Genomic DNA, 26,893 nt, shown 5'->3' on the forward strand with positions numbered 1-26,893 from the left:
CAAATGATTGACATCCACTGGCATCAGAAACAATATTGGACTTGATGATGATGTTTCATGACCTGTATATATCTGTACAGTCGAAATATAACTACAGGCCCTAATAATTTACGTATTATCTATGAGAGAGTGTTCTTTCCACCCCTGTAAAATCTGAGTGGCTGCATAACTATCATTAGGGGAGAATCCATATCGGCTTATATTCTGAAGAGAATTTCTCGTTATTAATCTGGTATTTTTTAGACAGATTTCTGAAACATGCGATAAGTAGCGACATTGGATATGAAGTTTAATCGAAGATCTAGTCAATTTACCATGAGATTCAGTTTATACTAAATCATTGATAAACCCAATTTGCCGAAGAAGACAAGTATTGTAATTTTATTTTATTTAATTTTTAATTATTTTATAAATAGCAATGTTTAAATATAGTTACTAATTATCAATAATTCATCAACTATTATTTATTCATTAAATAACTACGATTATTACATTGTATAATGTATAAGTTGGATTTCTTTCGCATCAGCATGCCTTCAGAACAACTAAACTGTGAAATTTATGTAATAATATTCGATACATTGTGAATGTTAACATGATAATGAATGTGTAAGTGCAATTTGCGATTACCCCTTGTGTGTGAAAACGTGTCGACAAGTCGAATTGTTCTCAATTATGGACAAGACAACCAATGAACTTGAACGTATAAATCGAAATATCTCTGTCATCGTCAGTTCACTGTGACCATTTGATCTCATGTTAACCTTACAACAATTTAGAAACTGAAGGATGGTGTGGATTGTTCAGTGAATGTAGTCTCATCTGCTAGATTCGGATTCGTGTGATAGGCCTATAGTACAGTTTATTTCAACAATTTCTGGGGAGCTTTAATTGCATAGACAATGTAGTCTCATCTGCTAGATTCTGCTCGTGTAGGCCTAGTACAGTTTATTTCACTATTTCTGGGGAGCTTTAATTGCATAGACTTACACAAGAAAATGTCGGTAGGCTCTAAAGGCAGGCACCGAGGGATATGTTTCATTATAAACAAATTATCTATGATTTTGCCTAAGAATTATGTGCAGAATATTTTCGTGCAAAGAAATGATTTACTATAATTATAAATTACTATAACTTTATTCAGAAAGCAGCTTCTGTCCCTTAAAAGATTGAGTTGAAGTTTGTTTCCAATTTTATTAGATTCGTTAAATGAAAGTAAAAAAAAAACCAATTCCCTCTTATTTATAATAATGATACGTTTCCTATAGAGTGTGTTATTTTATCGCATCTACGTACTTTTACAGAATATCACAATCACCTGTTTCTTCGTTTAATTTTGTCATCATCATTTTGTGTTACACACATTACACTACCAATCTTGTTTACTTTTTTTTCTTCTTTCACAATATGCCTAAAGTATCATGTTACTAGTGTATTGTTAAATTAATGCACCGGGAAATGAGTAATTTAAATAGATAGGTTGAACTTATTGAAAAACTCAATAGATGGGCCAAATTAAGTAGGCCTATAATTGTTTATTTGGGCAAAGTGAACCATTTTAGGCAATTAAGAACTTCTATGTAAACCTCTAGTGGATATCTCAAACCCCGCCAACAATTTAAAATTTATTAAACAATTTATTTCTGTCAAAGTTCTCTTTTTTTGTCACCCGTGACTTCAAAATTCAACGCCGGGTAGTAGTGTTAATCTATGAGAAGGAGATGTGTTTTACTCGCACGATATCCACAATTTTGTTATGGGTGTAGAATGTGAGTTACTAACTTACTCATGATTTATACGAATATAAATACATTATATTATACATCAACAGAATGAAGAATACGAAAAATAACAGGAATGAAAAACCTTATAAATGAATACGCATGCGCACTATTACACTACATTTCATCATGTAGAAAATTGTAGAGGATCGGCGGAGAGAGGGCTAGGCTGATAGATGTCGCTGCAACAGAAAAACCGAACCTGTCCTTGATCTCGTGGTTTCAATAGTTTTGGGACTACTGTAATTCTTGCAGTGTAATACTCTTGTTTATCGTAATATGTACTGATTTAATAAGATATACACAACCAAGGAGTAGTATTGAAACATGGTAAGATAAATAACCTTGCTGACATATAATAAATTAGGGAGTTTCAACAGTTGCTAATGAAGCTAGGCCAGCCTACTTGAGCCTTTTGTACGCGAGCCTAGAGGCTGCAAACCGACTCCTGCAGTCCTGCAGTAAATAGTCGGAGAGGCTAGAGAGACGTTAATCCTGGGCCTAGCTTAGTATAGTATTTTAGTTAGTTTTCTTGTTTAATACTTACTTGATACTATCCTAGCAATAATGTAGTAAACATAATTAATAGAAATGTCTCTCAAGTACAGGACCAACATTTCACAATTTGATAATTTATAATTGTACTTTATTTGTTGTTTGTGTAAAATAAGCGGGCTAGCCTTGCTTGCTAGCCTAGACTGAGACCTCTAGCTAGGCCTAGCCACAGAAGAGTAGGCCCCTACTACTAGCTAGGCATTAATACATGCTTCACTTGCAAAATGATTTTCTTCTTTTCACTAGGCCTATGATAATGAATGAAAAACTTACCTTTTCATCCCCTCTTTAAAGAATTAAAATTTTCTTCCATCATTAATCCGACTTCAATCCCACTGTGTGCGAACAACCCGTTAATTCCAAATCATTTATCCCTAAGTCAATTACAGTTTTCAACAACACCGTTACTAGATAATTTGGTTTCGTTTAATTTATTTATTGTGTATAACGTTTGTGTAATTTTTATGGTGTGTATATTGTTCTCATATATTTAATATTTTCTTAAGATAGTGTACAAAAATTTCCGATATGTTTTATTGGACCAAATAAATATTGTGAGAGCAGCACATTATTATTATTATTGTTTATTTACTTTTTAAAATTTGTTGCACGCCTCCTCATTTATTTATTAATCTTGTGTATTGAGAAGAAATTACCATTGCTGTCCATCCCCTTTTTAATGTTAGTTGACAAATAAATAATAATAATAACATTGACATCAAAACAATTTAATTATTTTAACAATATTTTCAGGACATTGCTACAGGGCAACATTATGTTGACAATCTTCATGTTAATGATCAACAGCAGTTGTTGTGTAATATTCGGTGAGTTAATTCTGAGATACAATTTATTTCAGACAAACTGTCCATATGATGCATATACTACAGCGCTAGTTCTGTTTCGCACCTGTCTTTTTTTCAACCCCAAATTTGTTTCTAACTTTATCATGAATACCACACACACCTTAGAAATAGACCTAGGAGAATCGCATAAAAGTAACAAATAAATCCTTTAAATTTATGACTTTTAGTGAGGTGTTTCTCACGCACTGTTCGAAAATTTTACATACCCATGTTAAAACTGTCAGTGGAATACATGTATTGGTTAATTTTTATTTAACCTTGTTTATAGAGAGTGACCCTAAACATGATTTTAAAAGAGAATTACTTTCTTATCAATTGGAGGATAGTTCAAATTAACCAGCAAAATCCTATTCTTTTGTACACAAATATTGCAAATAGAGACATGTAAATAAAAAATAAACGGTGTGGAAACATTTTTTTTTTCAGCCAAGTTAAAAATTTGGTGATTGGAAGCAACAAGCAAAAGACAGTGATTATGTTATGTGGTGCTGTTCCGAGGTAGGTTCCTTTCACTCTATTCATACAGTGGAATTGTGTGCTTTCAATTGTTGTGGGAGCCGGCTACTCTCCATTTATGCACATGTCAGTTGTATGACCCACTATGCTACCCCTGGGAGAGGTGCGCCATTTGTCCGATGTGCTTCATACCTTATGAATACCATGACACACCCCTACATAAAAATTGTGACTTGCCTTTAGGTGACCATGACGCACTCATTTTGACCATGTTGTTCATAATATGGTGGGTGGTAAAGTGACATTGACACACCATTGCTCATTGATGTGACGTACCATCTAGGTTTTTTTTACGCACCACTGCGTCAATAACTATTTGTAAATGATGCACCCATGACACATCTCTCCCAGGGGTCGTATAGTGGGTCATACAATTGAGTGCACTAATTAATTATTGGTAAAAAGGAGCATGGGTGTATCTTGTGGTCAAATGTTATATATGCAAATGTAATAGTCAAAGCTCTATATCTGGAGAACCAGTAAAACTCCATATTAAATATCCTTTTAAAAAAAACCAATGACCAATAATAATGATGAAATATAATAATATAAATATTGTGCTCTTATTTTAACAGACTTCTGCAACTGTTGGGTAATGAGACCATGCCGGCTGAAATCCTTGTGGAATGTGCTGTGGTTCTTGGAACCCTAGCAAGAGGAGGGGAAGCCAACAGACGAGCACTGGTAGAAGATGGTGCCCTGCCTGTTGCTCTTCGTGGTCAGTTGGTTGATATTAAATTATTTTTAATTATAATTTAATATCATAATCAAGGGCAAAGTTGCTTTTTATACAGAAAAAAGTTACAAACTAACTAAATATACATTTTTAAAGATGTATTGTCCCCCTGAAAAATAATTTATACACTTTTTGTTGTTGAATATGCCATTTAATGTCACATAATAGTTATCCACCTTAACCAAAAATTGGATCAACAATAAATTTATTTACCTGAAAAAACTGTTATTTAAAGCCAAAAATTGTAAAATTGGCTGCCAGCCAGTGGGATTCTGGTTGAATTTATCCATTTATTTTGTCATTTTATAAGTGAAAACATTATTTTTTCATGTTTTTCTTCTACGGAAGTAATTAACTTGATTAACACTACAAAATTATCTTTTCAAAGTCTGATTTAATTAATATCATTGTTGATGTTTTTGGGGGACAATTCATCTTTAATAAATAATAACTAGGAATTTAATATCATAATCACGAGCAAAATTGCTTTTTATACTAAAAAAGTCACAAGCTAACTTACCACTGAAACTAAAGAAACTCAACATTTATCTATGAAATAAATTTAAATATTTCTATAAAGTGGAAAAGTTTATACAATAATATTTTGATTGTTGTATTGTTTATCTAGGATTGGCCCATTCAGATTTGAAGTTAGTTGAAGCATGTCTTAGATTTCTGCGTTTGATATTCACAAGTCCTGTTGCTCCAATCAATATTTTGTATGAGGTAAATTTGTCAATTTATTTATTAATTGTTTTCTGACTATAGAAAGGAATACAAGTTATTCTGTTTGTTATCGTAACTACGTTATCTCAGTTCAAAAACCAAGACAAAATAGTTTTATTATTTTCCTAAAGTTAATATGCTGTGTCAAATTTGTTCTTTTCAGGATGCAACTATCATACCGCATTTGATACAGTTACTTTCAAGATCATTATCTACGCAAGAAAATGTTGCAAGTATTTTGGCCCACTGTTGTAAGGTAAATTTAATAAATAACCAGAATTAGGAGGAACCAAAAGTGTATTGCATCATCCTACACTGTACATCTGCAGGAAGATGATTTCAATAGGCCTATAATTAATTACAAGGGCTCATTTTCCCCTGCACAAGCACTCCGAAGTGTGAATGAATGAATGACGTTTCCATAGCTCAACTACAACAAAGCTATGGCCCAGTGTGCTGTGCTTTGTGAATGCCGAACTAGACTGTGCAAGGATTACTTTCAGAAACTCAAGCACCCTTTCCATAGACTACACCATATTTTGCCAATAGCGCCTAAATCTAGATACAATAAAAGAATTTTGCCATCCGAAAGTAAAAACACAATGATCAAAGCATTGTATTATATTGTCTATTACCGTAAGTGGTAATTATTCTTGGTCGATTTCATAATTTATCTTTTTTTAAAAAATCTGTTTTGTTGAAATTATATAATAACCTTGTATTAGTTAGTTTTAACTTTTATGGCATAAATATTTGATAACATTCAATGTTATTTTTTTCTTTCTTTTTAATATTTGTTTTTGTCAATATTTTAGAGTTATTAGTTTCCTTGTCATGTCGACAACTGCTTAGGTGGTCAATGCTTAAAGTAATTTTTACTTATTTTGATCTTCTTTCACACATTGTCTTTTTTTTTTCTAAAGTATAAATATCTGTTCTTTTCTGTTTAATGTGTGGAAAATAAATAAATGAATCAAACAAACAAACATTGTATGTTTGTAATTGTATTTTTGCCAATGATTGCCTTCCACAGATTTCCCTTTTTATAAATTGATATTTTTTTATGTACATTATATCTTATCAATTTATCTCTTTATAGACCCATGAGCATCAACTGATTTTACTTCAACATGGATCGGTTCAGGCACTGTCTCCACTCCTGTCAAGTAATGTACCGAAGGTATATGTCGTCTGTGACTTGAACATTATTATAATAATTATAATATCCTAAATTTATGTAACTCCTAATGTTGTGAAACCTTTAAGTTCTGTACATATTATTACCCTGGTTAATTCAGATCAAACATGTATTGAAACATACTCTCATAATACAGCTAGTAATTGGCACAGTTTTGTCACATAAAATTTGATAGTGTAGACAAAGGATACAAGCAATGCTACGAGCATTAGATTCGAACCTATGATCTCACAATCAGTAGTTCAACGTCCAACACACTGTTAATAACCAAACTGTTATAATTGTTGTTGATGTTCTTATATGGTTGAATACCAGAAATGTTTGAAATACAATTCCTTTTTTTATCAATATATTTGCTCAACTGGAACAAACCCCTTTTCAATTTTCCTTTTAAAAATGTATTATTCAGGTTCAGTTGCCAGCCCTTTGTTGTTTTGCTGCGATGTGTTACGAGAATCAACAAGTGTCATCAAGAGTTGCATCAGGTTAGAAAAATGTTTGTTTTGTTGTTGTACCTTACCAATCCCAAAATTCTGGGGTCAAATCATAGTTTAGTACCAGGGGTCAAATCATGGCTTAGTACCAGGAGTTTTTGTTATTGTTGGAAGTGCATCACTAATTGATAATCATAATATAGAAACTAGAATTTAATTCATCGCTTTAATGAATTATAAGTGATCATTTTTATAACGTTACTCTAAATGATCACCTAATAAAGATATTATACAATAACAATAAGTGATCACCTAATTATCTGCTAGAAAGAATAAATTTCATTTTTAAACCTATTATATTTTGTTTGATTTAACCACCTGTGTGTTTCTTTTCAGCATCATACAACGGAGAACCGCTGTACCATCACTTTAACAGTCTTCTTGCAAGGAACAAGCCAGTGAAAATGCAACTCACTGCTGCAAAATGGTAAGGCATATTGTTATACTACAAGAAAGGGAAATAATAAACCATTCTTCCCAAAGCAAAGCTGGAAAACTTAATGTCTTTCTATACTTTTTTTTCAGTTTGAGTTACATTCGTAAAGTTGGAGCTCTTCGACCTGATACCGACATCATTCCTATGAGGGTATGTTTTACATTTAGTTGAGGAAATTGTATTGCAATCTCTAGTATGGAAACATAATCTATTTTTTCACTGAATCTAACCAATTTTGTTTATAAAGCAATGGTTAATGACCACATATTGTTATTATAAAAGTTGATAGATCCCTGCTGTATTAATAACAATGATTATGTCAGGGATGCATCCATGTGTGGTTAGGTGAACTTAAAAAGGGTGCTTGCTTCTCCTGGATCAGCCCCTGTACATCTATTTCAGTCATTCACCTTATATTCTGAACTAAAAAGTTTTCATTTCTTATTTTTAAATTTAATTATATAAATACATGTAACAACACTTCAGGAGTGTACAGACATTTCAAAGAAAGTCATTTTATTTTTTTTACACAATTCACAATTAAAACGCTCAATAGTACCAAAAGAAGCTGATGCTTGTCAGTTTACATGTACAGTACACAGAGACCCAGACAACATTCATGAACAAACAAGTTTTCCCTCATTGCTTCCCACATCAACAGCAAGTATGTGACCCATAACTAAAATCAAACTTTATGTGAAAAAAAATGTGATGTGCCCATATAATATATGGATGTCATCACTACCATATTTGAGCATATCACTACCATATTTGGGCACATCACACTTTTTTGTCAAACTAGTTTGATAGTGTAGAGAGCTTTACAGCAACAATTAATTGTAATATTCTCAGGCTCTACCTACATTGGTTCGAATGTGCAAGAAAGACATGACGACCGAGGAGCGTGTTGAGGGCGCTGAGACACTAGCCTATCTTATTGAAGAAGACCTGGACTTGCAATGGACAGCCAGTTTCACAGACCATCTCATCACAACATTAGCAACATACTTAAAAGTGAATGAAGATCAGTGCACAAAAAGTGTAAACACCGTAAGTGAAAGTTTAAATTGATTAAAATAACAATGTACTACAATGTATAATTTATAAACAATTTTGGCCATGATGGCACACCATAGGTGATGGATAATTTGATTGCGGGCATGATTTCCAGAATTTCAAAAAAGAAATGCAGCAGGAAAATATATAAATGAACTGGAAAACATAATATTGAGAGATATAGATATTGATATGCATCTTTAGTTGTGGAGTTGTGTTTTATAGTACAAAAATAACATAACATTTTATTCATTTTAAATGCATAGAACAACCAATTAAATTATTAGCTTTGTTTTTATTTTTAGAGTATGAATAGCAAAGATGTTTCGAACCTAAAGCAAGCTGCATTCAAAGTATTTGCATCCCTTGGAGCCAATGATGAAGATATTCGCAAAAAAGTAATTGAACGAAGAACATTTTTTTTCCCTTAGTACCACTGTGTTAAAATCCTGACAGTGCATATAATGTTATGTATAAAATATAGTAGGCATGTATCAGATCTTGGATATTTTAATTCCTTTATGTAAATTATCTTAAAAAGAAAGTTTTGTTGCTTGTTTCAGATAATTGAGACTGAAAATTTAATGGAGGAGATTGAGCTAGGCCTGGCTGATAACAACACTAAAGTACAACTGGCTGCTGTTAGGTAAGATGGTTAGATTAAAAAATAAATATGGTCGCCTATACTAGTCAGTTTGCTACCTAGCTTACCTGGATAAACAAACAATAGCCTACTTTCCATGAAGAGCAAGGTATAACTCTAAGGCTTGGTTCCCACTAGGATGCAATGCAAGGACGTAAACGCAACGCGAGAGTGATGACCAATGACAAGCGACAGTTTGAATAATTCAGCGCTTGTGATTGGTCAACCCACTTGCGTTACGTCACGTCCTTGCGTTGCGTCACAGTGAGAACCAAACTTAATAAAGAAATAATGATAGTGGCTTGTGGGAATGTTCCCACTTTTGGACGTGGTGCATGGACTATACCATTAATTGAGTGGGGTGTTATATCTCACTCATCAATAAGAATAGGCTATTATTGTTTTTATCCAGCTAAGTTGCACTCATAAACTACAAACTGTGTATTTCTTTTTTGTAGATATTGTATATTACACAAATGATACAATTTTGTAAATGTTTGTTTGTAGGTGTTTGCATAGTTTATCACGTTCAGTGCAACAACTGAGAACAAGTTTTAAAGACCATGAAGTCTGGAAACCACTAATGGAGGTTGGTACAAATATTGATAACAATTATTAATAGCATGATAGCATTATTTGAAAAATATTGAAGCTGAAAGATATAATTTCATGTATAATGGTGAAACCATAAACGGTTGTCAATGCAGATGTGTGAGCATTTCAGGGATGGGGCTTCCCACTTTTTTTAGCATCTGCAGGATTCGGAACGATGTAAAGACGTTAATGCTGAATTCTTTACCGCTCTGGATTCTGCAGATTCCGCATTTAAATTCAAGTTAAGAAAGCCCTTATATCACATAGAGAAAAACCATATCTGAACAAACTTTCAACCTAGGCGGCAGGCTTGCTATCTCATTGTTACGTTGTTTGTCTGTTTACTTTCTTTATTATGCTAATTAATTGACACATTTACAGTTTACAGTTGTTAAGGTGATATAAGAACTTTCGGCTGCTTATTACTGTTCTTATAATAATAAATGAATAAGAATATAGCAAAATCAAAACATATGGATATTCATTTTCAGTTGCTTAGTTCACCTGGTAACGCTGATGTGTTGGTTGTTGCTTCTTCCACTCTCTGCAATTTATTGTTAGAATTTTCACCAAGCAAGGAGGTATGTTTTCACACAAACTTCATTTTTTCTCAAGAAGCATGAGAATTGTAGAGAAAATGAAAACAAACATTATTTGTTATAATTGTTTATTGTATAAAAACTATAGAGTAGCTTTGCATCGGAGAGTTACTCCACAGTAGTTAATTATCCTGTTAGGGCAGTACCTGCTGCTTACTTGGTCTCGAATCTAACCCTAGACATCAAGCTCAGTGGTCTAGAGATATGAAAACCAGGCTAGTGATCTGGAGGTTTTTTTTTATTAGAGTTCCACCAGAAAATTACTCAATATGTACAAATTACCTCGAGTGGGCCAAAACATCTGACCAATATTATAAATTGTTTTAATTTAGCTTGTGTCAATAAAAGAATATATAATACTAAATAAATATTCTTTGACTACTCTTTCAGAGGATAGTAGAAGCTGGAGCTGTAAACCTTCTGTGTAGGCTTACTGAGGATTTGAACCCTGCCCTGCGACTGAATGGGGTGTGGGGATTAATGGTAAGTCAATCATTTTTTACTGATTACTTAGTTAGCTATCAGTCAGTTTTCAGACTGTCAATCAATCAATCATTTTATATGCGTGTGTTCATTTCTGATCAAAAGATATTTGTCCTTGGGAATATTCTGAAATGAATGACAAAAGCTATACAATTAAGCTGAACAATAGTACTCTGGAAAGATCTGTTGTTCACCAAAGATGTGTCATCATTGATTTTGATAACAATTGTTTTAATACATCCATATTAGAATACATTGAAATTCAGTAGTTGTTTTTATATTCACTTATTTTAAGTAATTGAATTTTATTTTGAAAGTAACATAAGTATTATGTATACCTAGATTTTATGATATTTTTATTACATTGTTTTAGGGAAAAGTGAATGATTATGTATTTATTTACTGTATTTAATGTATTAACTTGAGTACTCTGTTTGGGCTCATGTCCATTGCTCCTGGTAAACTACATACTTTTTTAACTTGCTGAATAAATAATATTATATAATCATCCTAAATAAATTCCTGTCATTTGATTGGAGGATTGTGGGTCACATGACGTGCACTAGTACTATTATTAACTATTTGTTTTCAGAATATGGCATTCCAATCAAAGCAAGAGATAAAGAACAGGATCCTGACTAAACTTGGCAACGCCCAATTGTTTAAGTTGCTGTCTGATTCTAACGTTGACATCATCATGAAAACGTTAGGTTTGCTGAGAAATTTGTTGTCAACAAAACCAGTAAGTGTTTCTGGACAATGTATAGTGTTTCTAAATTAGATGTTATTTAAAACATTTTGTCCCCAGATTATTAGTATCCATTTCAAATTATTGTGCATTTTTTATTATACATTATTATACAACAAATGAATGAGTGATAATGTAATAATGTTAATGCACGAGTCCAAAGCGCTCCTTCAACGGATGGATCATTGCTCATGGTGCTGTGGACTACACACTAAGGGTCATGTTAAAGTGTCAGTTAAAGTGTCATTGCAGCCAATTAAGGTGACAGTGGCTGTGTGAACTAGTACACCGGGTAACCCTACTGTCTCGGTTCTGTACAGGTTCTTTAAAGTTAAAATAACATTTTGTGTACACCTTATCCGAGAAGATTTATTCTACCATCAGAACCATGGAGTGAGTGAGCCTTGAACATGGATACAGTTCCACTCTCTTAACCGCTTGATATGGGGTAATGGTAAAGGAATATCAAACTAGAATGCAAGAGGGACTGTGTATTGAAAAAAATAGGAAATCATTGCTGGTGTACTGATCATTAGGGCTGCTCTGTAGTTGCTCTCTATGTCCGTATTCGTGTGTCTGTAGTCCAAATTTTCTCTGTTCCAAGATGATGCATAACACATTTATATTTACAAATTGTTGTTTTTTTTTTCAGGACATTGATTCTATCATGGAAGTACATGGGCAAGACATCATAGCGGTAGTGATCATTATTCTGGAGGAGGATCATCCACCATGTGTCAAAGAACAGGTAAGTGCCACATTTTTTCCTATGATTTTCAATGACTGATTGAGGGACACCATAGACAAGAAGACTATTTTCTAGACCCACAGCCTGAAAGATCAATGTTGGCTTCTAAAGCAATTAGTGGATCCATTATGTCCTCTGAGTGTACTATTTGGGCCTTGAAGAAGTGATTAAAAAACCTTGTCAAAAGGGACCTTGTTAGCCAATGGAGTGATGCTATGGAGTGATGCTTTGCAATAATGAACTTTTAAAGTTATACTAATTTTATTTATAATTATTGTTATAATTATTTTTAATCTTACAGACATTATGTATTCTAGCAAATATTGCAGATGGCATAACTGCTAAAAACTTTATTATGTCGAATGAAGATATTCTTAAGAAAATCACCAACTATATGGTAAGTGTATCCAAATGTTAAGATCAATACATGCCAGTATACATTGTAACGCTTAAATCCCACACTATGATGCGACGCAAGAACGTAAGCCACAACGCAAGCACATTGACCAATCAAAAGCTATAGAGTATTCAAACTGTCGCTTGTGATTGGGGAATTTGTTGCGTTGCAACTTCCGTCCTTAAGTTGCATTCTAGTGTGAATCAAGCTTAAGCAAGATCTGTGGGAACATTTAGAAATTGGAACTAAGAGACAACCAATTGACAGCCTTTACTATAAACAATTCTTATTTTTAAGTAGGTCGGACAAGTGTGTCCCTCTCCAATATTTTTGTTGTTAAAAATATTTTAAAGAAATAAAATAATGACTACGCATTGAAAGCAAAACAAAAGAGTGTTGACTCTGTGAGTAATGATCAAACAATCTATGGTTCCCACACAGAACATGCGCAACTGTAAGATACGCAAAAAAATGTTTCTGGCCCAACTGTCTAGCATGCGGGCCAACTGACTAGCGGTCGCTGTTGATTGCGAATTGAAATAAAATAAAATACTGGATCTACCAATCCTTTAGAACTAATAAGACTTGAAATACTATTGTATTTATAATTATAGCATTGAATAATCAATTATTGTGATACATTTTCTTGTTCAGTTGCATGGGAATGTGAAGCTGCAAATTGCTGCCACTTTCTGTATCTTAAATCTTGTATGGAAGGATGAAGAAGGAGCCAAAGAGAGGCAAATCAAACTGAAGGAGCTGGGAGTACAAAAATTACTGCTTCAGATGCGCAGTTCTTGTGATCAAACCCTACTAGAAAGGCAAGCGACATTCAATGCATTTGTCAATTGTATGACCCACCTTACGACCCCAGGGAGAGATCCGTCATTTATCCGATGTGCGTCATACTGTATGAATATATCCGCGTCAAAAAATAATTGACTTACCTTTAGATGACCATCACGCACCCATTTTGACGTCTTGTGTTCATGATAGGTTCAATTGATATCTAATGCTCCTTACGACCCCTGGGAGAGGTGCGTCATTTGTCTGATGTGTGTAATACTGTATGAATACCTCTGCGTCAAAAAATTGATTTACCTTCAGGTGATCTTGAACACACCCATTTTGACGCCTTGTGACCATGATGATATGGTGGGATGTAAAGTGACAGCCATGACAAACCATTATTCATTAATGTGACGTACCATTTAGGTTTTTAATCGCATCCCTACGTCAATAATTAATTGTAAATGTCGCATCTATGACGCACCTCTCCCTGGGGTCAGATAGTCGTCATACAATTGACATGTGCATAAGTAAAGTACATCATAATAAAGACAGCTTGGTGGAAAGCCTTCTTCAGTGCTAGATGTGTTTCTGGCCTTTTTGTATTTGTTAGATAAATCATGAATGATTCCACCGAACTTATGAGTTAAAATAACTATAGTGAGGCATTTAATGAATAGGCAAACTGCCTTAAAATGTGACATGTTTCGAGAAACTATTCTCATCATCAGAACAGAAAACAACGCATTAGCGATGGGCTTACACCATTCTGAATCCTGCAGATGTTGAAAAATGTTAGAAGCCCTGTCCTTGAAATGTTCACGCACCCGCATTGATTCTTTGTTGTGAGCATTTGGCATTTTGTATTATAGAAATTAGCAACATGTCTTAACATGTTTTTGTAGTCTTTTTTCATTGGAATTTAAATTTATTTTTATCTTACAGAGTGAGTGCAGCCATCAACCAGTTTCCAAGCCAATATTGATGTGATCAGTACCGCCAACTAGAGGCTTGGTGAGAGGCGAAAAAGAAATAAATTACCAGCCAAGAAACAACCGATGTAGATCTCAGGAGTGAAGTGAAACTCTCATTCTACATTTAACTACTGTGTGATATTAAAACATCTAGAAGAAAAAAAATGCATCCCTGTCTCGAGGATGGGATGCAGAAAGTTAAAATTGGTATTTGATATGCAACTTGAAGAAGTGAGTGTTGAGGTGAAAGTAAAACCACAACAATAGGTGAACTCGGAGAATTGGGAAATTTTGTTGAATTTATGTGTAATTGTATACCATGTTATATTGCATTTAAAATATTTATTATTTATTCAATAAATTAAATATTTTCTACACTACAATTTCATGCTCTTCAATGTAATAATTAACATTTATTTACCTTTTTCACTTAATTTTAATTTAGTTGGAAAGTAACACTATTTTGTTAAAGAAACCACTTTATTTTGAGTATACTGTAATTATAGTATATATATATGGCAGTACATTTATAAATCTAATATAAAAATATATTGAAAATTAATATAAAACTTGTAGATGTGGCTGTTTATAAATATGAGTATATTTTCATTATTCTATGATTAGTATTTTCCCAACATTGTTTTACTAAAAATTATTAATATCAAGTAAGTTATACTACAGTATTATTATTGTTGGGACTATTTAGGAAGTTAGACCTAAAACAGTTTGCAACTGAGACATAGAAAGTGAAATACTTAAAAGATGTATTGTCCCCGAAAAACATGAAAAATGAAGATTAATAAAATTAGACTTTAAATAGGCCATTTTGCAGTTTTAATAAAGTTATTCACTTCTGTAAAAAAAAAACAAAAGAAAAATAATTATTTCACTTATAAAAAGACAAAAGAAATGTTTGATTTTAACCAAAAACCAAACAGACAATTTAAGTATTTTAACTAATTAGCATCATGCATAATGCATAGTCGTGGTTTGAAATCTTTGATTACTTTCGCTCGCGACAATTTTCCAGACAAAATGTAATCAAATTAATTTACCTGTTAATTACATAAACTTGTTTTTGGCTTAAAGTGAATAACTTTAATATTACTTTGATATGGCCAATTCAAATTTAGAATACTTTGACCTTAATTTTTTGTGTTTCAGGGGACAATACATCTCTAAATTACATTTTTTTCAGGTAAATAATTTTTTTTTTATCCAGTTTTTGGTCAAAGTGAATAACTATTATGTGACATTAAAATGGCATATTCTAAAAAAATTGAAAACAATTTTTTTTTTTAGGGGCACAATATATCTTTAAGGGAAAAATGACCATGGGATTATAATACAACTACTATATAATGTGTACTGTTTGATTTGGATTTATTAACCCAATAATACCTAGATTTTCTGATGGATTCTTAACGGTGAAGTGGTCATTATATTATACTAGAATTTAATCTTTTGCATATTTCTATCCGAGATCATTTGTTGACTGGCATAAAATGGTAGTACATCATGGTACGATTTTTCTTATGCCAAAAACTGTTTCATTATCAGAACCTGAAATAGGACTTCTCATTTAATAATTAGCAATTTGACTTGCTGTGTGTTTAAAGAATTGCATTATTATTTACTTCAAATTTGTGCATTAAAAATATAATGAATGTAACTATTACATTATTATTGTGTAGTTAACAAGTTAAAGGAAACTAATAAATTGTACATAAATACACTTTTTTAATAAATTAATCGTCAACATTATTGTTAATAAATTAGAACTTAATATTAGTAGATTTGCAAGGACAATGTTGGATAGTATCTTGTTGATGTTTATAAAACAATTGACAGATTTTTATAGCCACTGTTAAGCTCTATCTACACTATCAAACTTGTGCCCATAATATATGGACATGATGATGTCGTATCACTACCATATTTAAGCATATCACTACCATATTTGGCAAACTAGTTTGATAGTGTAGACATAGCTTAAGACTTGGTCACAGTAAAATTGATTCTAATATGATTTATAATATGAAACATCATTATTTATAATAAAAGTAACCCTTATTTTCTTAAAATTAGGAGGCATTTTGGAGATTTTTTTGGTAAATTTACACATTTACAAATGTCTGAATGAAACATTTTTTATGTACATGATACATTAACTTATTCGCTGTAGTATTTATTATAATTAACAATTTTGGTTAACTTTTATTTTTATAATTTACCAGATGCGGAAGAAGCTTCGTAAAAAAAAAACTGGTGGTTTCCCTAATGAATATTCATAATCTATTATTATTCATTTAATTTAAGATACAAACAATCTGATTGGCTGGGTTGTAAAGCTTATGGGCGTGACTGCCACACATCAAACGTTCAGTGGCCGCGCCAAAATCGAATCCTAAACAGATTACGCGCAAAGCTGAACCGATGGTCGTAATACACTGAGGATGACTTAACTGAACTGACTGCTAAAAACGTTGTTTTTTTTACTTTTTAAGAATTCATAAGAATATTTTACATCGATGGGTGTATTTAATAGTTGGTACGTATATTGTTAAGCTTCTTAGTTAGCGTTGTTAACACCAACAGAGGAAACAATTCAGTTCATAAAATATATCATAACATAGGGCCTAGGCCTAGCCTAGCCTACCTAGGCTAGGCCTCCTCTAGCTAGGCTGCTCGTCGATCTCGACCAACAAAAGCAGACTCCCCCTCTACGTTGGGCCGGTGAATCCAGCTAGACTGGACCAAGCTAAGCCTAACCTTGCATATTCAGATTTTCAGAGTGAGTGTTGTACTGTCGTCAGTGTTTGAAATTATAGCTAATGATAAGTTTATTTTGAGCCTGCTGGTGGTGGCCTAATATTTATTAATAAATATCTTTTTTTTTTATTGAAGAAAGCAAAATAAATTAGTATAATTTATATATTGCCTAGACTAGAGTGAAGTAAAGTAGCCTAGGCTACTGATAATTCATTAATGTCATAAATTTTAGAATAAAAAAGAAATACCTGTGCTGTGTGGAGCAGCATTTCTTTCTATTTGATATGAAAAAAGAAAAGTCCAAGTTTTAACTACTATACTGTACACTGACTGTAAAATAAAAAATATTTTTTTTATTTTGTATATTTAAAAATTAATACAATATCAAGTAATTTATTAATTTATGTTGCTAATTTTTTAACTAGGCCTAATATTAATAATGTTAAATATTGAAAAAAATATTGAAAAAGTTTTGCGCCTATTTTTCTTATCAAAAGCACTGTCTTTTAATTAAATTATTAGATTTTTTTTTATAATTAATAAACTGATTAGGAATAATAACATTGTCCTTCATATATAGGCATTTCCTGTTGTTGGCTGGTGGTTTGAATGTGATAGAACTGATAACAGCAATGTCTATTTTTTCTTTCATGTAAATTTGTATTACGATCAGCCGGGAGGTGCAAATTTTTATAAATATTTCTACATTTATTTTGGGAAAAAAAACTTCTAGGCCTATCCATTCTCAAATATGAAAAGTGGTTTCATTAAATATTATTCAGGTTTGGGGCCGCTGAAGGTCACTTGTCGAGATAAAAATAGCTCCACCTCTTTACGCGCCAAATTTGAATACTACGCGGAATATTTTTATCTGCTTTGACCTGGGTTTTTTGGTCGATCGTATGGTTGATGTTGCGGACGATCGAATAATATTGTTATTGTAATGTATAAATAATTGTTTTATGAACTAGCCAACGTAAGTTTCAGAATTATTTTAGATATATTTAGTTTATAAATAGCTTGTTTTTGTTAACTAGGCCTAGGCTAGCTATAAATAAAGAGTAGGCTAGGCTACTGTATAGATTAGATAGTAGTATGCCTGGCTAGCTAGAGGAGGTTAGTAAAGCCTAAAGGCCTTTAGGAGGCTACATAGCCTAGTAGGCCTACCCCAGTAGGCTAAGCCTTATACTTTATAGTAGGTAGGCCTGATGTGTGGCTCTCCTCCTCTCTCCATTAATTTTAACTAGGCCTAGCTAGCTAACCTACACTCACTCACTGGCAATAAGAAGCAAAATGGCCCATGATCATGTCACCGTTTATTTGGGACTGATCTGATTGATGTGTGTAGGCCTAGGCTCAGACGAATACATCTGGCCAGAGCTAACCTATGTGGTGAGCCTAATGATTAAAGATTTATTGAATTAAAAAATATATAGTTTTTAATCATGTATTCTTTCGGCTGTACAACAATAAGATTGCTGCAAGGTGAAGACCTGAATCACCCGATGAATATAAAAATTTGGCCAGTGGCGCTTCATTCAAATTGCTCATTTACACAGGGAGCGCTGCCAAATTAAATTGCGGCCGGAGTGCATAAATGTCGTGCCAAAGTGACACGGCTACTGCTGAGACTAGCTAGGCCTATTCCATGGTAGTGGGCCTAGGCCTATAAAAAACTATGCAAATCTGGTTCTGATTAGTAATAGTAGTAGTGTGACGTGTCTGGCTGAAGTTGTGTTTACCTACCCTTACTACTTTATAAGTTTTATAATAATCCCCATTGCATTGGTCATTGGAAGTATGTAGGCCTAAGGATTATTAATTATTATTTTGTAAATTGATTGACTTGTAAATTTGACTACACTTCTACTATTTTTAATTTTAAAATTTACCAGCATGGTTTGACCAATCCACTGTACTAATACCGCAAAGGTCAATACCTGGCTGTAATTAATAAATAGTGTAAATGAGCAACATAATAAATTACTTGATATTGTATACAAATAAGTTTAGCTTCTAGGGATCGCAATGTTCACAACCTGTAAAGAGTGTCCTCGGGCACTTTCTATTGATTCTAAGCCCCTTTAATTTCTATGAGTGTGTTCACTGAAGTATAATGTTATTTGTGGCCAGATGGTACCCCACCTGGACCAAAATTATGAATATTGTGACCTACCAGTACCCATTTTAAACTGTTTACAGTCAGCAGGTGGTGTACAGTATATACATTTTAGAATAACATTGTATGTTCGTAAGGATAGGTGTTTTGGTATAGCTGGGCAGCTAAGATCTGACTGCATACTAATTAATTTTTATTCTTTTGATATTTTTAATTGAAATTACTGTAGGTACTGTATATCTAACTTTTTTTTTTATAATATAAAATAACTATACTGTACAGTATAATCTATACTGTTGTGTAGTATGTATTAAAAAAAATTATTTAAGTGTTTTAATTTGTCATTGTTTTTTTCAGAATATTGAAAGAAATTGAAAAACAAGATGTCTGAAGTTATACCAGATTTGGGTAACCTCCTCCTGCCAACAAATTATAAACCAATTGAAAGTGATTCTGATTCAGATGGAGCAAGTGATTTTCCCATCCCATTTTCAAACATTTCTATAGAAAATACTGACAATAATGTTGAATCGCTACAGACTGTAGAACAATCAAGAATTAATGACTTAAATTTGCTGAAAAGTGAAATAAATGATTATTCAGAAAATCCTTTGTCTATTGATGAAAGTAGACAGCCATCTTTAGTAACGCCAAAGAAATTATGCGAGTCGTCGCACCACGATCCAGTCACGCCAACTGCGAACTTGAAGATGCTGATGAACGTCCTAAGCCCGGTGATACGTGATCGAGAGAATCGAAAACGGTTTAATAACTTGATTGAGGCTGCGGAGAAATCCAGAGAAGATGTATTGGACGCTAATGATTCTCAAGGAGATGAAGAGAATGATAAGAACAATACTTGTACCAGTCGCAAGTCAAAATCTTTAGGATTATTGTGTCAAAAGTAAGTTAATATACCGTACAGTATATCCTCGGGTATAATCCCACTTCAGGTCTAATCCTACCTCCTACTCGGTCTGATTTCACAAACAGGCATATCCCTGGGTATAGTCCCAATATTGACTTTTGGTCTGGAGGTACTGTAGGGGTCTGGAGGTACTGTAGGCCTTTGTCTAGCCAGTTCAGATGAGTTTTTATAAGAAATGCTTATTAAACATTTTTCCTGAACCATGGTTTTCCCGGGTATAGTCCCACCCCACAATTTCGTGTTCTAGGGTGGTGGGATTATATCAGAGGATATAGGGTAATTAAATTTGTGACAGAGCTGTGATATACCCATTGTGAATTCATGTTTGTGATAACAAATGCAGATCAATTCAGAAACTTGCATAAAACACGTTTCAAAACATTTTTTTTCTAGATTTCTGTCTCGGTACCCGGATTATCCAGAAGAGGGACAAGTTTTAGCGATACCATTAGACACGGTTTCAAAAGATCTTCGTAAGTACTTGTAATGAACATTAACTACTGTATGTACTGTATATCTTTTTTTCCCCATCAAGTTCTTAAAATGAAGAATTTTCTCTTACCCCAGTGGTGTAAATTTGGTGGCCCCTTAACGCTGGAGCTTTAGCCTTTTTTGACATATTTTAATGCCTGTTTTTTCCTCTAGGCACTGCTCAGGGGCCCCCATAAGCTCCGGGGCCCTTGGGTTTAGCCAGTGACCGGTAATAGCCATTATGCCACTGTCTTACTCTTTTATTCAAACAAATTACCGGTTGCCCTCTCTTCATGCAATATTTTGAGGAATATTGATCATTTTGGTCGTTATATTGCAGATGTTGAGAGACGTAGAATTTATGATATTGTGAACGTTCTAGAAAGTGTGGAGATGGTTAGCAGGAGAGCAAAGAACAAGTATGTTTGGCATGGTAAAGCAAACCTGCTATCTACATTAACGAGACTACAGGTATGTGTCTGGATTTTATATACAGTCAACTCTCTCAATACCGGACACCTTTGGGCTGACCAAATATGATGTCTGGTTTTCCAGAAAGTCTGGTATTTGGAATGTGCTTTTAATGGTAAAGAGGAATTTGGGACCTTTTGAAAATTCCAGTTTAAATTTCAATCTAAATATTTTATATATAAATCATATATTCGGAACATGATCTCATAATCACGTTGAGCATGTTTGTTTAGTATGTTTTGTCGAGGGCCCCTAATGATCACTTCCTTCACTGGAACTGGATAGACCACCCTCATTAAAGATGGTAATAAATAAATATTATGTACCTTTATTTATTAAGAGATTACTACATAATCAATAGTTCTGAAGTAAACATTAGCAATTAAATAATTAAATAAATTTTACCTTCATTCTTCAGGAAATTGGCAACAAAGAGAGTTATAATGCAAGAATGGAGAAATTGAAAAAGCTGCAAATGAATTCTGATTTTGAAATAGATCTTAAAATCAAGAAAAGGCCACTATCTGATACCTCAAATATATCAAACCAAAAGTCGCAAACTACTGAGGAAAAAGGTAAACTGATTTCATCTGTAACAGTTCTTTAACTACCACTCAGTTTGGGAATGTCTTGAACTCTTTACTGTACGTTCAATTTGCTTGAATTTAGTATTTGTAAGTAAATTCTCAGTATTCCATTGTAAACAACTTAAAATGTTTCTATATTTTTTTAGTTGACTCAAGGAAAGAAAAATCGCTTGGTGTGATGAGTCAAAAATTCATCATGTTGTTCCTAGTATCACAGGTAAGGATGGTTGACCCCCTTGTGTGTTAAAGCAATTGAAAAATTGTGAAAAATTTAATGACTTAGGCAATCTAACAACAGGATGCCGAGCTCCAGATATCAAAAGGTTTATCTGTGGCTACGACATGATCAGTTCCACTCCCCTTAATAGACATCGCTCACCACAGAGAATATATAGATAGTACAGCACTGTTGGCATTTGTCGCAGCCAGACATAACATCAAAGAACTGTTACAAGTTCCTACAGTACCGTGGAAAGACGAGCTCAGTGTTGTTAGATTGCCTTGATTTTAATGAGATAAAATTATTGGCTTTTTATTACTAATAAAAAACAATAGATACACACAAAAGTGTTTGTACAAAATGGCCAACAACTGCTTAATAACAGATCATTTTTTGAAATGTTTTTCAAATTATTTTATTTTTTTAGGATTCTAGTTTAATATCACTTGACGATGCTGCAAGGATTCTAATAGGAAATGAAGATTTTCTAATTGATGAAAGTTCCAAATTAAAAAGTAAGAATACCTCTCTGTATACATCCATATTTGGTATATGCAGATACCTACAAAGAGGAAATCTTTTAAAATACTTAAATAATTATTATATTCAGCTCAAGCTTTGTTTGTTGCTTTGTATCCCCCAGTTTTAAAATTCCATATATTTATTCATAGATACTAACTTCTATTTTTGTTTCTCTACAGCCAAAGTTCGAAGATTGTATGACATTGCCAACATTCTTACCAGCCTTCAGCTTATCAAGAAAGTACATGTGACTGAGACGAGGGGGCGCAAGCCAGCGTTCAAATGGATCGGCCCACACCCAAGTCACATCGATATAAGTAGGTTCAAGACTTGCTGTAATTAACTATGTTGAAATTTCTTTATTGAAATAATGAATTTGTTTTAATATGGATACAATTTTAAGTGTCATTGTTATGATAGAATAGAAGTTTATTTGACTACATTCCTAACTTTGTGACAGTGGTCCTCCGACCTCTTTTACCACCACTGAGCAAGTTCGGAGTCAAATGTTGCTGAAAAAAGACCATTAATATTACATACAGTATTAATTTGACTTAAACATGAGTAAATATGCTTGGTAGGAAAAGGATAGACAGATAACTTTTTTACTCGAGATCCTGTGAATACTGTTCCGGGGAGCTCTCATATGGGAGAGCTTCAAAGTGCTGGTGAACGGAGCCGTGTACATGGTTCCTCTGCTTTTCTTTATTTTTTTGGTTGTCTTATGATATTTATGATCATTTTTGTGTTTAATAAAGCATTTAAAGACTACCATTATTATTATTAATGGAATGATTATTTATTGTGTAATATGTTTATTTTAACAGACACCGTAACAAACGAGAAGCGCCCACTTACAAAACATTCCTTGCTTTGCTCATCGCCAAGTCCTAGTAAGTATTCATTATTGTCACTGTCATTGTTGTATACAGTATGTCACCACTATGTAACATTCACAATTATACTAACCATTTGTGTCACCACTAGCGTAATTTTCCACCATCCTAAATTTGATAAAGAGCTTTCAATTTCACTGTGACCAAGTCTTAAGCTCTGTTTACACTATCAAAAAAAGTGTGATGTGCCCAAATATGGTAGTGATATCCTTAAATATGTTAGTCATATGACATCATCATGTCCATATATGGACACACCACATTTTTTTGTCAAATAATGCTTGTTTATGTGCATGGGTCCAATGGTCTTATCACAAGAGTAAAGTATCTTGTCTTGAACCCATGTCTCTTGCATGTACTACCTTACTATTTCGCTATACCACTCTTGTTTTTGGTGAAATCAATGAAAGCTCTATTTATCACCTAATATCACCGATATAATCATACTAATACTTGTTTTCAGGAATTTGTAGCAGTATTTGTACGAACATGAATTTTTCTTCTAGATACTGACAAATCAAGGAAAAGGACTTGGGCAAGACATTCCTCTTTTAATGTAATGTGTGATGTAGTAGAAAGGGAGCGAAAGGCTTTCTCTTCTGCACCAAATACACCCATTAAGCAAGACCTTAATATTGGTACGAGTTCTATGTTGTTAAGAATGTTGTATAGGATTCAATTTGTTTAGTATTTGGGGCGCTTTTGATTTGGGACAATTAAGCTACAGTACATCATGTTAGTTCATTCTGTGCATGCAATGATATTGCATTGTTTCTAGGTCCACTAGATGACCGACGCGACGACACATTGATTGACCTGGCCTAGGTCGGTCGTCGCAAAGTGAAAACTCCCTATTATTATATATCCTAATAATATGTAAGTCCTATGACTCATAGTTATATTGAAACAGGACCACTTATATTAATAATATCGGTTTTATTTTTTACTTACTAATTAATGTATAACCACCACATGTCTCGTAATAATAATTGGACTGTATTTGTCAAATGTTAATATAATTTGATATGTTTATTAATGCATATAACTATAACGTACTTATAATCTTTTACCAAATTAATTTATTTATCCCAAGAATGTAAACATTCATATTTTAACGACAAGCTAAAATCATTTGTAAAGGCTATGCTCCAATATTGGATGCGGATCCTTCAATCAAATAACAAGAATCTACTGTATGTATGTGTGTTGCAATTTGAAAAATATGCCATGTTACACGCATTATTATTTGTGCTTTCTCTTACATGGAGTCACTTTTTGTTTTTAGATGAATCATTCCAGGCAGATTTTGAAAAACTAAAAAAGAAATATCCTAAACAGGTTTCAAGCTTGGTTTCCAAAAATAGACAAAAGGAGAAGCAGGAGCAAGAAAATGCTATAATGGTTGCTCTTGCCAGTGCTAGAATCATTCCTAAGATTAGTGGATCTAATGGTTCCGGACCATGCCGAGCACTGTTTGCCACACCTGATGCATGCAGTAGACCTGTTGTTAAAGATTCTGAAATGGCTAGTGTACATTATGATAGTGAGGAAAAGAAGATTTTTAGAAGAACCACCAAGAGGTCTGTACTTATGGTTCCAGAGAAAAAAACAGTAGATCAAGATCAACCAGTAGTGAAGAAATCAAAGACTGACATTGTTCCCTTACAGGAACATGGACTTACAGAGCAACAGCTTGATGGTTTGATGAAAAAGGGAATGGTTTTAAGGATGCCTGACATTGATGAAGTTAACAAGATATATGTAACACAGCAACACAATGATGTTGCCAATCTCAAGTATATCTTACGGAAGGATGTACCCAGTAGCAGCTCACAATGTGGAACTAACACTAAAGATGTTGATTTGGTATGTCAAGAGTCCATCAGTCCTCTGGTTACAAAATCTATCCAGAATCAAATCCTTAAGAAGATAGATAAGTGCGTGGTGACTTCTGAGCCTCAAACAATATCTTGTAATGATGGCAATGCTTCTCCAGAGTTATCTACAAGTTCAACTTCTCCTATTACGATGGAAACATCTTCTAGTAATCTCAGTAGTACATCTATCAAACCAGATGGTAACGATACCACACATTTCCCAGCCAAACAAAAGTGCGATACATTACCTACAACACAAAATTCTTCACCTATCTTTGTTCTACCACCAACTTCGTCACCTAAGCTGGTATCATCACAGAGTCGATATCTGTTATCATGGATGGCGCCTGTAACTCCTCATTGTCAATCAACATGTGGAACAAATATACCAATTAAAAACTCAAGATTGAACTCTTTGACAGTAGCTGCCAAGAAAACATATCTACCAGCTGCGACTCTTCAGAAAACAAAGTCTTCGGAAATTGATGTAAAGATGAGAAATGTGGTTTCCTTATCATCCCAAGCATCAGTTCCACCTACAGCTCTTCCACTTAAATTCCGATATAATCCAGTAGGTCTCTCCCAAAATGTGACCACCACTACGCAACGAATTAGTCCCACGCCATTGAACTTGAATCCCTATCGTTACTCGAACCAAACACTACAAGATGCGTCATCTCTGTTAAAAGGATTAACCAGCCTTTCACCTATTCAACCCAGCACAACACCAAACCCGTATATTACCCCGCCAAGTGGCTCGTTAATGCAAAGTGTCGTAAGTGGGTTAACATCATTCCAACATAAGAGAATGCCTGGTAGTGTTTCTCAAACAGTTCAAAGACAGTTGACTTTGAAAACACCGGAATCAAAGAAATAGTTAAAAACGTATGTTTTGTAACATTTTTTTTAAACCAAGTAAATTTTGATAGATAGAATGGAATGTCTGAACTTTGTGCAAGTTTCTCCATCTATTTTTTCTTCTATTATATTTTAGTCATTTCTATTATTAAACATGATTTATAATTAATTTTATAGTTACTGTATTGAATATTAAAAGGGTCTGTATAAATTCCAAAATCCTAATTATATTATTGTTTATATATTACAATATGAATGCTGCCATGGAGTACAACTCTATTTTAAATGGTCAAATTGGACATTAATTCTTAATAGAGTAAAAGTACTGTAGTTTAGGTTGTGATTTAGTATTTACGGAAAATTCAACTGACAATTTTATAATTTATTTTGTAATTATGTAAATTACTGTATATTTAGTTTATAACTTCTAATTGTAACAAAAATATAAAATATTTTACTAATCCAAAAAATTTAATTCATTTATTCTGTATACATAATTTTGTACCACCCGACATTTCACTTAGTTGGGTATATTTAATTTGCACAGACGGACTATTCCATTTTTGTTCAAACATGGACTGCATGGCACATTATTATTATTATATGTATGCCAAGTTGTGTATATTTCACTATATGATGTATTGTTTTATAATTTTAATGTCGATACTTGTAGTTACATGATAATAGTGTATATATGAATGGCCAAGACACAGTACTATTAATATAAGCATTATTTGTGATATTCACAATAAAGAGGTGCATTTTACTACAATCCTGTGCTGCACATTTAAAACAAATTTTAATATTGTTTAATTTGATTATACAAACTTTGT

At 33.2% G+C, this 26,893-nt stretch overlaps 2 protein-coding genes across 2 annotated transcripts in view; both read left to right on the plus strand.

Moving 5' to 3' along the window:
- Positions 1 to 1,964: 1,964 nt before the first annotated feature.
- Positions 1,965 to 14,716, plus strand: LOC144847210 (armadillo repeat-containing protein 8-like). The gene is made up of 21 exons (XM_078703609.1): positions 1,965 to 2,111; positions 3,090 to 3,163; positions 3,629 to 3,700; positions 4,294 to 4,436; positions 5,083 to 5,180; positions 5,344 to 5,436; positions 6,280 to 6,360; positions 6,788 to 6,863; positions 7,209 to 7,299; positions 7,398 to 7,458; positions 8,161 to 8,358; positions 8,670 to 8,762; positions 8,928 to 9,010; positions 9,515 to 9,596; positions 10,093 to 10,182; positions 10,591 to 10,683; positions 11,276 to 11,425; positions 12,084 to 12,179; positions 12,481 to 12,576; positions 13,231 to 13,397; positions 14,311 to 14,716. The coding sequence occupies exons 1-21, from the start codon at positions 2,109 to 2,111 to the stop codon at positions 14,348 to 14,350; spliced, it is 1,980 nt and encodes a 659-aa protein (XP_078559735.1). The 5' UTR covers positions 1,965 to 2,108; the 3' UTR covers positions 14,351 to 14,716.
- A 4,885-nt stretch (positions 14,717 to 19,601) lies between these two features.
- The window catches only part of LOC144847194 (transcription factor E2F7-like), a 143,980-nt gene continuing 136,688 nt past the window's right edge, over positions 19,602 to 26,893 (plus strand). The window contains exons 1-10 of the mRNA XM_078703608.1: positions 19,602 to 20,134; positions 20,552 to 20,631; positions 20,970 to 21,100; positions 21,519 to 21,675; positions 21,834 to 21,904; positions 22,335 to 22,422; positions 22,609 to 22,746; positions 23,257 to 23,322; positions 23,832 to 23,963; positions 24,611 to 25,366. Coding sequence (XP_078559734.1) covers positions 19,614 to 20,134; positions 20,552 to 20,631; positions 20,970 to 21,100; positions 21,519 to 21,675; positions 21,834 to 21,904; positions 22,335 to 22,422; positions 22,609 to 22,746; positions 23,257 to 23,322; positions 23,832 to 23,963; positions 24,611 to 25,366 — 2,140 coding nt within the window. The 5' untranslated portion in view covers positions 19,602 to 19,613. The remainder of the gene's footprint in view (positions 20,135 to 20,551; positions 20,632 to 20,969; positions 21,101 to 21,518; positions 21,676 to 21,833; positions 21,905 to 22,334; positions 22,423 to 22,608; positions 22,747 to 23,256; positions 23,323 to 23,831; positions 23,964 to 24,610; positions 25,367 to 26,893) is intronic.

Source organism: Antedon bifida, chromosome 1, assembly GCF_963402885.1.
Source record: "Antedon bifida chromosome 1, ecAntBifi1.1, whole genome shotgun sequence".
NCBI classification, from domain to species: Eukaryota; Metazoa; Echinodermata; class Crinoidea; order Comatulida; family Antedonidae; genus Antedon; species Antedon bifida.